General features: G+C 50.1%; 1 protein-coding gene across 2 annotated transcripts in view; it reads left to right on the top strand.

Moving 5' to 3' along the window:
- Window positions 1–12,953, top strand: part of Pepd (peptidase D) — a 129,424-nt gene that overhangs the window by 23,054 nt on the left and 93,417 nt on the right. For both annotated transcript variants that reach the window (XM_013522478.1, XM_013522477.1), the window contains 2 exons: window positions 4,282–4,329; window positions 6,079–6,140. In XM_013522478.1, the coding sequence (XP_013377932.1) occupies window positions 4,282–4,329; window positions 6,079–6,140 (110 nt within the window). The remainder of the gene's footprint in view (window positions 1–4,281; window positions 4,330–6,078; window positions 6,141–12,953) is intronic.

Below are 12,953 nucleotides of genomic sequence, written 5' to 3'. Positions count from 1 at the left end.
GACCTTGCGCTTGCCAGGCAGGCGCTTTTGCCGCTGAGCTAAATCCCCAGCCCCTTAAGGTAGAATTTTAAATGAAGGCATCAGTAGAGTTCAAGTACAGCGCCCGTCACCATCATTGTCCGTGTGGATCAGTTTGTTACTGTTATGACTGCTATTCTCGTTGGAAGCAAGGGCTCGTGTTAACAGTGGCACAGGTGCTTCACCTTGGGGTGGCATGGATCCCTTCATCCTTCTCCCCTGTTCTGTGATGAGCTGCAGCGCCAGCCCCATTTACAGCAGAGGAGGTGGAGGCTGAGAAGTGAAGGGCCTTGTCCTTGGTCCCACAGCTGGCGGTGTAAGTGCTGGGATGCAACCCCAGCACCTCCAGGCCCAGAGACCAGGCCCTCCAGCCCTACTCTTGCTCTATCAGAATGAGGGGCTGCTACAGGACACTTCGGTCAAGGTGATGCAGGATCTCACACATCTTTTATTTTTATATAGTTCAAAATAGAGCTGCCCAAAAGTGCAAACTGCTGGGCTGTACAGGGAGGCTGAGGGGCATCCAGGCCTACTCCATCATGGAAGGTGGCAGGGAAGGGATCGCTGAGCTGGTTCTACACTGCTCAACCCTGTTTGACTTCAGGCTGCCTTGGCCATTGGCAAATTGCAGACAGCAGGCAGTGCATGATTGTCTCCTCTGAAAAAGGGCAGGAAGCCCCCACCCCAGGCCACGGCCCCATCACCCAATACGATGACAGACCAGCCTGTCTATAGTTCCTCTCATCTTCATGAAGGAAACTGGGTTGAACCGTTGGGAAGGGGTTGCTCAGGAGACCCTGGCAGGGGGCTTGACCTTGTTGTGAAGCCTCCGTGCGGGGGCTGGTGTCCCTAACCAGCTGGAGGCAACAGGGTGGAGGATGTGTTTTGTACACTTGTCTTCCTTTATGGCACTGAGCAAATGCTAGAAAGGACCAGAGTCATTGATTCAGATGTAGGCAGAATGAATGACAGAGAAACAACCACAACACCGCAGGGATAGGTGCCGCCTGCCTCGCAGCCCCAGCCTGGAGAAACATCAGGGAGTGGTGGGGCCAGGAGAGCCACCCGTCCTTTGAAGGGGCTGCTAGATACTGTACTTGTTCCAGAGTAGCTGCACATCCATGTTATTTGTGATGATTCCATTTTAGAAACAAATCCTCAATTTTAAAAGCAATGCAGGCCACCAGTGTGCGCTAATGTTTCAGGAGCCCGCCCTGAGCAACAATTTATTTTCAAGAGCTTCAGTGCCTGCAGGGCAAAGCCCCACCCTTTGGGACCCTGTGGGCTTTCCAACCTACACTGGGAAAGTCCTGTCTGTCCTCTGTGTAAGGAGTGCCTGCAGGCTTACACAGGGCTAGATGTGTGGTGCTATGGGAAGCCTCTGCTCATCCCCAGAGCAGGATCCAGGCCCACAGGGCTCTGATGAGTTCTGCGGGTGCCGTCCACCACGACCAGCCAGGGAGGCCAAGCTGCCCGGGAGATCAATGCTGGGCCGTGGCTTGTAGCAAGGCAGGGGCGTTTAATAGCCCTGGCTGGGGAGAGCTGATGGGTCCCCAGTGGCCACCGCTTTATGGAAATGACGCCCTGGGTTGACAGAATCGTGCTGCCGTGTGTGCTGGGACTGCATTTCAAGCCAGCAACACACAGCTGTGCCATGTTCCCTTAATTTTTGAGGCACAGCATCATGGTGTGCCGATGAGAGCCGAGTGCTAATGGGTCTCCGTGGGGAAGGGCGGATGGAGCTGTGGGCCGGGAGAGGCTTTGCAGCCATGGAGGTAACCAGGGCCCACTCAGGCAGTTGTGATCAATAAAAGCTGTTGCCCTGCCCAGGCTTGCCAACACACAGCCTGCTATCAGCGTTGGACCTTGGTCATCTGTGCGTCAGGCGGCCAGCGAGGGCGGCTTTCTTTTCCATTATTCCTAACCAGCACGTCGGGAGAGTCGTTGCGGAGAGGAAAACCATCAGCCCGCACATTTGTTATCCAGCTCCTCTCTCCCAAGGACAATAGCGGATACAATCCCCAAGTGCCTTCTCGCTCTCTGATTCTGCTGCTGTAATTGATGGAATCGTTGTGTGCTGATGAATGTAGACCCTTCACGGCAACGTAACAACACACCCAGGGCCTGACATGTGCAGCTCTGTTCCTTTTAATGAGCTCCCCCCTCCTCCGGGAGGGATTCAGCTGAGCCTTTCATTGTGCAGCACAGAGGCTGAGGGGCTCAGTCATTCTCAGAGCAGTTACTGAGTGACGGAGGGAGGGTCTGGGCAGACGGGGGGTTGCTGTGTGCAGTACTTGGGTGTCACTTGGCTGTGGGTGTCATAAACCTTGACAGAGTATATGGCTTTTGACCCAGCACAGTAGTTCAACTGAGTCACATTCGGTTTCTTTTTCTTTTTTAAAGAAGTAAGTTTTTTAAGGATTTTATTTATTTTTTTTCAGTACATTGAACTCAGGGCCTTTGCACTGAGCTACTTCTCCAGCTCTTGTTATTTTGAGACAGGATCTCACAAACTTGCCCAGGCTGGGCTCAAACTTGTGGTTCACCTGCTTCAGCCTCCCAAAGCGCTGGCAGTTTTAGGTGTGTACTTACCACCTCTGCCTAAGGAATTGAATTTTAAGGAAATAAAGCCTTATATCCCACCATGCTCATCACGGTACTGTTTATCATAACTAATCATTAGGGATAATTTTGGTGCTCGATACAGGAATGCACAAATGAATTACGGCGTGTCCATTAAGAGAGACCGTTACACAGCCACAGGTTCCAATTTGAACTTTGCTGTATCCTACCTGTGAATTTGGGCAAGTTCTCTGATGACCTGCAAACCTATCTCCTCTGTGAGGTCTGGACATTGGGAGCAGCATCTTCGTGGGTGGTTCCGTGAGATGATGTGTGTAGGATGACTGGTGCAGGCCATAATCAAGGACTTATTGAGCATTATCCTCCCCATTGGTGGTGACTGCTGAAAATTGTGTGTTTGAAGAATATTTAATGACAGGAGATAAGTGAAGCATGTAATTTCATATGATCCAAATGTCATTACAGATCTCTGTTTTTTATGTGCAAAACAAAATGTCTCTGGGGATGGGATTGCAGGTGCATTTTATCTTTTCATAATTTTCAGTGTATTCCAGCTTTTCTCTGGGAGCATCTCAGTATTTAAGAAGCTGTATATCCATGTGTCAAAACTTATCAAAATGCCCACTTTAAACATGTGCGGGATAGAGTATGTTGATGTTAGCCCAGTCAGTCTGTTAGCACCACAACACCTCCTCCTTCCTCTCCTCGTGTTGTGTTGAGGGTGTCAGAGCACTTGGGGTGGGGCGGGGATGAGGAGGGACAGGGCTGCAGGGGCTCAGGTACAGCCAGACATGCAGTAGTTAAGATGCAAGACACACACAGAGGGCCGAGAGTCAGGAGAGGATGAAATTACCCCCAACAGGGTGGCCAGCACCCTTGGGGCAGTGGTGTCACAGCTAATGTTGTCTGACAGATACCTTCCTACCAATAGGAGATTGATGATCCCAGTGGGGTGGTAGAAAGGGAGTGACTGAGGCTGCCTGGGGGTGGTGGTGGCCGGGGGCTCAGTGCTGAGTGGGTGATGGAGTAGTAGGGTCAGAGGAAGGCATTCCAGGCAGAGGGGAGAGCCCTGCAGAGGTGTGGTGAGGCAAGCTCTCGCGATACTTGCTGAAGATGCTGGGGGAGAAAGCAGCCATGCAACTGTAGGATCGGAAGGTCTGAGCAGAGCAGGGTGGAGGGCTGGAGAGCCCAGCATGGGGTGGAGGCCCAAGGGTGGCAGTTAGAAAAGCAGACTCTTCACAATCTAGGAGATGAACGGGGAGCTGGGAGGGGAGGCATCTGCCCGGGGGACCCTGTGCCTGAAGGTTTGGAGGGATGGCTCTTTTAGGAAGGAGTTGGCAGGTGGGCTGACCTGCTGGCCTTGGGAGATTGGCAGGTTTAGCTGTTGGGAGGTGGGGTCTGTGTGCTGCAGGAAGCTGCATGGTGAGGAGTGGCTGGTTTAGATTTGACACCCTCTCTACTGCTTGCTGTTTGTATAGATTTCATAGGTCCATCAAATCCTGTAAGCCTCAGTTTCTTCCTCTGCAGGATGGGGACAGCAGCACCACCCGTTTTGAGGACCTATTTCGTAAATGTGTGCCGTCGTTATTGAATAGTCATTTATATACATCATATCACACCCCTTTGTGTGAGTTTTTCTAGAATTTTCTTGAAAGTGAATTTTTCTTTCTGACCTTTCAGATCGCCAGTGTCCTGATGTCGAAGAACCCCTCTGTCCTCCTCACCTTGGTAAGTGGCTGGTGTCATGGAGCGGGGCAGAGGAAAGGGGTGTTAGGGAGTGGGCTGCCTCTGCCAATGTTGGGGCCACAGAGGATGATTAAGCAGCCGGGAGGAATGGTCTTTGGTGTTAAGTCATGACACTTGCTCTGTCGAAATGCTGAACCTGTCTTCAAGTCTCCCTGGGTTGTTCTGTGTCCTGTCTCAAGGCCACGGTAGATAAGGTGCCACCCTTATCTTGGGATTAAAATCCAGCTAGATATAGTTGAGTTGGACTGAGCTCATGAACTTTGTGGATGTAGAATGTCAGTTTACTCCTGCATCACATCTCCTGTGTTGTTACTAGAATTTGAAAAAAAAAAACCCACACCATTGGCATCTGCCCTCAAGGTAGCCAAGCTGGGAGGCACAGGTGGAGGCGGGGTGGGGTGCAGAGAGGGCTCCTGGTGCCCTGGCAGGGTTGGGGGGCGGGCACTAGGGCTCTGGGATGTCTCAGAGAAGAAGCGTGCTTTGTTGTCGTCCTTTGACCTTGAGATTTCATATATAAAACCCTCCTTCCTCCCAGAATGACCCTTTTCTCCTTTGTTAATTGATTTTTACAGGAATAGTTCTTAATGATTGGTTTTTTTAGCAGTTGGTCACTCTATTCCACTCTGCTGTTTTGGTGGCTAACATGGAAGGTTACAGCAGATGATTGTGGTCAAAGATGGCCCAGAGTTTTGTTTGGGTGTACAGTTAGACATCGATCCAGACAGAGTTCTTGAGAAAGCAATGGCAATTTAAAACGCTTTCCCTCTGTAGGGTGGCATGCTTTTCTCTGACCCTTCTGTTTTGTTTCTACCTCTGTTTGGTGGCATATGACATCTCCTTACAGTTAGCAAAAGGAGAGGGATGTTAACAGCTCCACCAGAGTCCTGCCTGATGTCAGGCCCGCATCCCTAGAAGAGTGGGATTTGACTGTCATCCCTTTGAATCTATAGGGTTAGTTCCAGGACCCCTCCCCACTCCCCAGATTCTAGAACTTGCAGATACCAAGTCCCTTTTATAAAACGGTATTCGGGTATAACCTACCCAGTACAGTGTTCCCCTGCACTTTAAATCACCTCTGAGGTACTCATACTATCTAATGCAATGTAAATGTTATGTAAATAATTGTTACACGGTATCAGTGTATTGTTTAGGGAATGATAACAAGATAAAAAGAAGGTCTGTTCAGTAGAGATAGTTTTTTTCCTAAGTATTTTCAAATATAGTTGGTTGAATCTGTGGATACAGAATGTGTTAATATAGAGGGCTGGCTGTATTCTTTTGGATCTCATGCTGGTGTGTGTGTGTGTGTGTGTGTGTGTGTGTGTGTGTGTGTATGACTAGAGATTGAATCCAGGGCCTTCACACTAAGGTACATTCCCAGCTAGTTTCTTATTTTTTATTTTGAGCCAGGATCTCACTCAGTTGCCCAGGCTGGTTTGAATGTGTGATCAAGCCTCAGCCTCCCAGGGTGCTGGGATTACAGACCTATGCCACAGTGCCCTGCTGTCCTCTGCTTTTCAAGCCGTAGCCCAGACAAGAGCGCCTGGCTTGGAGTTACCTGGCTGAAGCCTTGTTGGGCTGGGGACTGCGATAGGGAAGGGTTTGCTAGGCTGGGGTGTGCGTTCCCTCTTCTCACCTGTCCTGAGTCTGACCAGAGGAGGCAGGCCCTCCTGGGCAGGCTGTGGGGACACTGTGTGGCCCTGTGTGACTCTGTGTATGTTTTCTCTTCAGCGTGGTGTTAACACGGACAGCGGCAGTGTTTGCAGGGAGGCCTCCTTCGAGGGCATCAGCAAGTAAGTCCCGGGGCACTGGAGCATCTCCATCCTCCAAATACTCACACCTTTGTCAGTGGGTCTTTCTCTACACAAGGCGTGAAATACAGGAGGCTTCTAAAAGTGAATGTGAAATCAGGGCCGGTGACACATGCCTGTAATCCCAGCATTCTGGGAGGCTGAGGCAGGAAGGTTGCAAGTTTGAGCCCAGTCTGGACAACTTAGGAAAACCCTATCTCAAAATAAAAAGAAAGAAAAAGGGCTGGGGTAGCTCAATATGAAGGTGCTGTGTTCAATTCCCATACCACCACCACCACCAAAAAACAAAAAAGATTTGATTGGACACTTTGAGAAAATGCTTAAAAAAACTAATTTGCCTAAAATCACTCCATCTTTTACTTCAAGGAAGGTACCTTCTCTGTCATTCTACAGTGGAAGTGCCCAGGGAGCCCTGGCTGCTGTGAATGGGCAGGGGTGGCTGTTTCCTCTCTGACAGCAGCCGGGAGCTCTGTGGCTCTTGCTGGTACCACACCCTTGCCCTGCAGCCCCCTGCCCTTAGCCCTGACACTGACCTCTTCCAGCTCCCAGAGCTTCCTGTATTCACTGCTTCACCAGTCTCAGGCGGCACCCCCTTTACCTGTCCTCATTTCCCAACTTTGCTTTCAGCTGAGGCCCTGAATCCTGCTCTGGAAGCAGCCCCTTTTCTAGGTTTCTCCAGGAAGGAGGGCCAGTGTTGGACACAGAGTAAGCTGCAAATCTGCCTCCTTGTCACTCTCGCCTCTTGTTCCCCAGGGAGTGCTGCCTGCTGGTGACCAGCCCTGTGAGCCTGCATGGGTGACACTGCTGCAAGCACCCTCGAGGGGAGGTCCCTGCTCCTCAAGGCTGCTGAGCATAGACAGCTCCTGACCATGGGCCCCCAGGGTCCCCCGCACCCCCTAAGCAGTCTTTGCAGCCACTGTGTCCTCTGTTGTCCTTTAGTGGACCGAGGCAGTGACGGAGGAAGTGCCTTATAATTATGTATGAGCCTGAGCTGCAGGAGTCTGCGTGTATGTGCGATGTAGGGATGATTAGAAGGATTATAAGCTCATGAATATGTATCACTTCCCCAACTATAAGGGATCGGGTAGGGGGAGTGGGTATCAGGTTTACTTCTTTTCATCACACAAATCTCTGAACGCTTTCGGGAGTTTGCCCAGAGTGGCCCTGCCTCCCACACCCGGCAGATTAGTCCAGCTCTTTGATATACTGACCGTGGAGCTGCTTTTCCCCGAAGGCCCTGGGAGGGGGTGTGGGCACAGCGGCTGCTGCCTGTCCAGAGCTAGCCTTCACGTGTCCTCCCAGTCCTGCCAAGCATCTGTTTTCCAGCGTCCTGCTTACCTTCCTTTGCTAACACTGTGGACTGTCCGCAATGGCCCTCTGGCCTCTGCGTGAGTCTCTGCCTCATCGGAAGGACCCTGAGCTGGGAGGAGGTGACCCCTTCACCGACGAGCTCTGTGATCTTGGCCCCCATGTGAAACATGTCTTGGGCTTATTGCAAGGACTACAGGAGATCATGCTCACCCAGAACCTGCACATAGCTGTGTGCAGGGAACACTGGCCCACAGCAAACCCCAGTTGAACCCCAGTGCCCCATACGTCTCAATCTCCCAGTCTGTGCAGTGGCCTGGGTGGACTCCAGCAGGGCTGATGACTGGGTGACAGTGAGCTGCAGAGGGTCTTGGCTGTGGGCTCTGTGCTTGCCCCCTCCAGTGGTCGGTGTCTGCTTTGGGGGTTGCTGAACTCCTCACGATGTGGCAGGCGTGGTCCTAGATGGGAGCTCAGGACATAGCCCCCAAGGCAGAGCTCTGCTGGCTCTGTGAGATCTTGCGGAGAGATGCAGCTGGGTCTTCAGGCTGCTTCAGGGCCATTGTCATTGTCTGTGGGGGGCAGAAGTGATGGCCTCATCCCATCCCATTAGAAGGATCACCTTCTGTGAATTCTGACTGCTCCCCACCACCCCCTTTGTATTTTTTTGCAATGAAGATTGAACCCAGGCCCTTGCATGTGCTAGGCAAGCACTCCCTTGCTGAACTACATCCCAAGCCTTATTTTTGAGACAGGATCTCACTAAGTTGTCCAAGCTGTTCTCAAACTTTAATCTTCCTGCCTCAGCCTCCCAAGTAGGTGGGATTATAGGTGTGCATGTCTATACCTGGCTTGACCACACTCTCCCTAAAGCATACCTCATCTTCTGTTCCCTGTTGCTTCTTAGTCCATAAAAAGCCTGTGCTCTACAAACTGTATCCTTTACCCTGTCAGCACTTGGGGCCCTTTTTTGAGGTCAAGTTCTCCATAAATTGTCCTGGTGTGCTTCAGTGTGTGGTCCAGCTGTTGCGCCTCTTGGTGCTGGGACTATAGGCATATGCCACTGTGCCTGCTGTTGACATTTTGCAGAGAGCCAAGACTGACTTAATGTTGTACTGTTTCTCCCAGCGTATGTACTGCACCATCCGCACCCCATGGTCCAGTCCAGGTGGGGGCTGACGGGGCACTCTGCAGGTGCCTCGGCTGGTGGGCTGGGCTGAGAGACTGCCTCCGTGCTGGGTGCCAGGTAATGGGCTCTTGCTGAAGTTTCTGATTTGGTTCACTTGCCACTGGGGAGACCCTTGTACCTGTCTCTCTGCCTTAGCTCCCCCGGTCTGTTTCAGGCACTCCTTCCTCTTTCCATCCTTCGGCAGGTTTGCTCATGCCTCCTCTCTTTGGGCCTCAGACCTTCCTCTGTCACCCTCTAACTCCAACAGCAGGTTGCTCCACCGGAGCAGGAGGCTTCTGTGGGTGCCCCCTGCCTGCATGCCATTGGCACTAACTTGGGGCCCTGGCCTCTGCTTGCAAGTGCCCCTTCCTCCCCAGCTCTGCCCTGCAGAAAGTCACATCTGTATTCTTGGACTCTGAGTATAGCTCACCCCCTGCCTCCCACAGTCTGGGCTGCCAACACCTCAGTTTTGCCACCCCCAGCCTCTGTGCCAAGCTGGGAAGAGACCTTGTCCTACTGCGGCTCAGCAGCCGCATTCACCCACCTGCCGAGTGCATCTCCAGTTGTTTGCTGGGGATAATAATAGCCTGTTTTCTAAGCAAGATGAATCTTGCTGTCGTCCTACTTTCTAATACTCAACTGTTTGTCCCCAGTCACCTCTCACTGCCCTGATGAAGCTCCTTCTTCCTGGAACTTTTACTTTGGCTCTTTTAAACCTCTCTGAAGCTGTTCCAGCTTAGATTTTTAAATTTTTGTTTGATCTTTGTGTGTGTGTGTGTGTGTGTGTGTGTGTGTGTGTGTGTGTGTGTGTATGGGAATTGAGCCTAAAACCTTTTACTGAGCCATGTCCCCAGCCTTTTTTATTTTAATTTTTATCTTGAGATAGGATCTTGCTAAGTCACCAGCTCAAGCTTGTGATCCTCCTGCCTCAGCCTCCAGAGTGCTAGGATTATAGGCACCACATCCAGTTGACTTCTCGCTTTAAAGAAAGCTCAGATTTGGCCTCTTGGCTTGTCTGTCTTTTTCCTTTGGCCTGCAGAGAGGAGAGGACTAACAGTAGCCTCACCTGCCCAGCCACCACAGGCCTCCGGGACCTTAGTCTAGCTGGGCAGTTAACTGTGATCTTCTTTCCAAGTGTGCCTTTTCAGGATTGTTTGCCTCAGGCTCTGTCCCATGTGAGCTTCGCCTTGGCCCCAGACCTTCCTGAGCCTCCCAAGATCAGAGCCAGGCTGCTGGCTGCCCATAGCCAGGAGTAAGCAGCGTCTCAAAATGTTGGGGGCGGTAGCAGGCAGGAGCAGAGGGAACCGGAGGCAGACTGGATGTTAGACATGCGAAGGCCAGAGCAGTCCCCCTGTGGCCCTGGGCTCAGCAGGGCCGTGGCTTGGTGTGATGATGACTGAGCGAAGGAAGCAACAGGAGAAGTCTGTGTAGTCTTTGCGCTGAATGTGGAGTCTGGCCGAGCCATGGCACCTTGTTTGGCCTGATTGGAACAGTAGCAAAGCCCAGGGAAGGTTCAGGAGAAGTCCCACTATGGGCTCTGGCAGGACTAAAAGGTATATGAGTGGGTCAGAGGCTCATTTCCAGGTGCTGGCGAGGGCCTGGTGGGGGACTTGTTTTTGGGCTGGAGCTGGGCGGAGCTGTGCTGCGGAGAATCCTGCAGTGAAATGGACTGGGGACTTCTTCCTGTGGAGTTTGGGCACCGGGGCTCCCTGGAGCACTGCTTCCTGCAGCCTGGGAACTAAATCAGATGTGGTCAGTCTTTATTAGCATCTGAGGAGGAGGATTTTAGGGCAGATTTTTCTGAGACTAGATTTTGACCCCAAAAGGAAAGAGATGGTCTGCGAGGGCCCACGAGGCCTGAACTGGGAGCCACCCATCCATCAAGTTCACATCTCTTAGTGGGGTACTCCCTTGGCTTGAGGCAGTTCCCTCCTAGACAAGTGGAATCTGTATGTCCCAGAGCCTGGGTGGGGAGGGAGAGTTACAGAGGACTCTTGGGTCATGCTGTTGTCTGAGGGAGAAATATGGTCCGTATTTTACATCAGCTGGTTATTCAGGATAAGCATATTTCTTATCTTTTGGCATTTACTTAAATTGCCTTGCACATTTGAAGACAATTGGTTACAAATTAATTCCATTTAAATAAGCTGTTAAATATGAAATGCTGAATTTGGGGTTGTTAATACAGGAATATTAATATTCAACGATACAGAATTTTAAAACCCAGGAAGTAGAGGGACATTATTAAGCTTGACAATTACAACAAAATACCAATTTGTGATTTGGAGCCCATGGCCTTTTGGTTACTATTAATTTGCATAGGGGTAGTTTTTAAATTATAGCCCATGGAAATCTCCATGATAGGAGAACCTGCCCCAGCCCTGTAGCAGGGGATAGGGTGTATACGTGTGGGTCCTCCCTCCTGCATTGGCTTAGAAAGTCCACAGAGGAAGCCAGAGGCCTGGTGCAGGGGGTCAGGCCCACCTATTCACTTGTCATTGCCCACTCGTGTCAGGAGCCCACCAGGAAATTACCCTCTGCTTCCACGATGCCCTCCCAGGCATTCATGGGATTTTTAATTTTTACATAATTAATATATGCTCCTCGTGGAAAATACTAGTTAAGCACAGAGACAAAAATAAGGAATAGCTGAATTTCATCATCCAGAGTTAAACCTTGGACTCCTCTGTGTGTCTGAGTGTGCTTCTCAGTGTATGTGTCTGAATGTACTTCTGTGTATGTCTGTGTATATACATTTGTCTGTATAATCTGTGTGTCTGTGTGTATCTTTTTATTTGCATGTAGATCTTTTGTGTGTCTGAGTATTACCTGTCTAAATGTGTGTATGTATAATCTCTGTGTTCACTTGCTTCTAAGTGTATGTACCTTACTGTGTGTTTGTGTGTATATTTCTGTGTGTTTGCCTTATCTGCATGCGTGTGTATATACAGTGGTCCTGCATTGTCTGTGGCTTCATTTTCTGCGATTTCAGTTACCCATGGCCAACTGCAGTCTACAAACATTAAAGGGAAAATTCCACAAATAAACAGCTGATAAATTTTTAATTGCATGCCCTGCACTCATGTACCCAGGAGATGAATTATCTCCTTGTCCAGCGTATCCATGCTCTAGATATTACCCACCCACTGGTCACTTAGTAGCCATCTCAGTTATCAGATCCACTGTCGCAGTATCGCAGTGTTTATATTCCAGTAACCCTTATTTATCTTAATAATGGCCTTAATGTGCTAGAAGAATGATGCTGGTAATTTCATTATAGCATATTAATATAATCATTCTGTTTTATTATTAGTTACTGTTAATCTCTTATTTTGCTTAATTCATAAATTAAACTTAACTGTAAATATGTATGCATAGATGTATACCCTAGAGTGGTGGTGAACCTGTGGCACCCGTGCTGCAGTGGGCTGTTTGTATCATTGAAAGCTCTAAATGGTTTGCCATCACTGCCATGAGAGAAACTATAGTATGTATAGGGTTCTGTCCTGGCCACAGATTCAGGCATCCACTGGGGGATCTTGGAACACGTCCGTCCATGGATAAGCCGGGACTTAGATCTGTCTCTGTTCATGAGTGTGTCTCTGAGTATATGCCTGCTGTGCGTATGTTTGTGTGTGTCTTTGAGCATATGCTCAAAGATAGATCCCTCTGTGTGTGTGTGTGTGTGTGTGTGTGTGTGTGTGTATGGTGAGTCACTTAGCTGCTCATGTGTGCGCATGCGTGTGTATGCAAGGTATTGTGTAAAGTGAAATTTTGCCAGTTTGTCTGGCTGTTGAATAGATAAGCCATAGCTTTTCCTAAGGTCAAAGTGACATTTGGTGAAATGGGAGATAGTGTCTGTCTTGTCATCTTGATATATATCATCTGCTGCTCTGTTCTTCACTCTGAACCACTTTGCTGCCTATGGTATCTGTGATATTTCACAAGTAGGGCTTTGATTCCATAGCTGTTATATTGACTTTAAATCAAGTAGTTCTGTTGGTGTAGTGAGGATTCAGAACTGGAATCCTTTTAGCCTGCCTGTGTGTTTTTGCCCCCCGCCCCAGCTCTGCTCCTTGGTCATCTGGCTGCCAGCCTCACAACTGTGACATACACAGATGCTTCAAACACCAGCAGTGAGCTCACTCCCCTCCTGACTTGGGATGGAGGAGGTAAAGAGCCCAGAGGGCTGAAGGCTCGCCAGGGCTCCTCTGCTGAGACCCATTATTGCTGGGCCACTCCATTCTCCCCTTGCTGTCTCACCAGTAGCTTGAGTTCTGGGTCACTTGTGGCGCTCCTGTGTCAGAGATGTGCCCTGGGAT

This window comes from Chinchilla lanigera, unplaced genomic scaffold (genome assembly GCF_000276665.1).
Source record: "Chinchilla lanigera isolate Chin_1 unplaced genomic scaffold, ChiLan1.0 scaffold00067, whole genome shotgun sequence".
NCBI lineage: Eukaryota > Metazoa > Chordata > Mammalia > Rodentia > Chinchillidae > Chinchilla > Chinchilla lanigera.
The sequence above is the reverse complement of the archived record's forward strand: the minus strand, read 5'-3'. Positions and strand labels throughout refer to the sequence as shown.